This window comes from Chinchilla lanigera, unplaced genomic scaffold (assembly GCF_000276665.1).
Source record: "Chinchilla lanigera isolate Chin_1 unplaced genomic scaffold, ChiLan1.0 scaffold00081, whole genome shotgun sequence".
NCBI lineage: Eukaryota > Metazoa > Chordata > Mammalia > Rodentia > Chinchillidae > Chinchilla > Chinchilla lanigera.
In genome coordinates this window covers 2305152-2306084 of record NW_004955482.1, presented here as the reverse complement: position 1 = coordinate 2306084, position 933 = coordinate 2305152, and the positions used below count along the sequence as shown (strand labels likewise).

The window sequence follows — 933 nt, the reverse complement described above, 5'->3', positions numbered from 1 at the left end:
TATCCCTCAGGGAAAGGCAGTGAGATGCACAGCTGGCTACTATAACACTAAATACAAATTTATTGCCGGGCATGGTGGTGCACACCTGTAAGCCAAACACTTGGGAGGCTGAGGCAGGAGGATCATTGTGAGTTTGAGACCAGCGTAGGCTACAAAGTGAGCTCAAGGCAGCCTGAACTGCATCATGAGACCCTGTCTCAAAAAGACAAAGCAAAAAAAAAACAAGTTTGTTTTGATTTTGGTACCGGGAATCAAACTCAGGACCTTGTGCTTGCCAGGCAGGTGCTTGTGCCCCTGAGCTATATCCCCAGCCCTAAATACAAATTCACAGTAGAAAATTAAGGGATGGGTAATTCACAGTAGAAAAGTAAGGGATGGGTAATTCACAGTAGAAAAGTAAGGGATGGGTCTGCTGGGCCCAGGCTTAGGTCCTGAGGCGAGGACTGGGCGGCCCGATGGTGGTTGGCACCCAGGGGAGGGTGTGGAGGAGAGGGAGACCCTGAGGCTTTGGGGTGAGCAGCAGCTGGCTGCAGAGCAGGGCTGTGGGGCCGGGGGAGAGACCGGCGCCCCGTGCAGTCGGTCCTGACTGGGGAAGACCTCCGAACTGACGCTGTGGGTCCCCTGGATGTTGGAGCGCGGCCCAGGGCGTCCTGCCGAGAAGTCTCTGCAGCTGGCGGCTGGCAGTGCTGGGCGCCCCGTCCTAGTTCAGTGGGCGTGGACTGAGGTCCCCGCAGGTCCCTGTGGGAGGTGGCGGGACACTGCCGCCACGTTCTCGGTGGAACCCTGGTCACGGCCATCGCTGGCCTTCGTGGGAGGCGACGACGCGGGGCCACCCGCGAGCCTGGTCACCTGGGCGCGGACCTACTCGGCCCCGCCCCACGCTCGCGCCCACCCGAGACCCGGCCCGCGGGTCCGCCCCGCCTCTCCGGCCCC

At 60.7% G+C, this 933-nt stretch overlaps 1 protein-coding gene across 1 annotated transcript in view; it reads right to left on the bottom strand.

The window, feature by feature from the left end:
* Window positions 1–255: 255 nt before the first annotated feature.
* The window catches only part of LOC106146519 (formin-like protein 6), an 8185-nt gene continuing 7507 nt past the window's right edge, over window positions 256–933 (bottom strand). Inside the window, exon 2 of the mRNA XM_013503710.1 lies at window positions 256–738. Within this exon, the coding sequence (XP_013359164.1) occupies window positions 384–738 (355 nt within the window). The 3' untranslated portion in view covers window positions 256–383. The remainder of the gene's footprint in view (window positions 739–933) is intronic.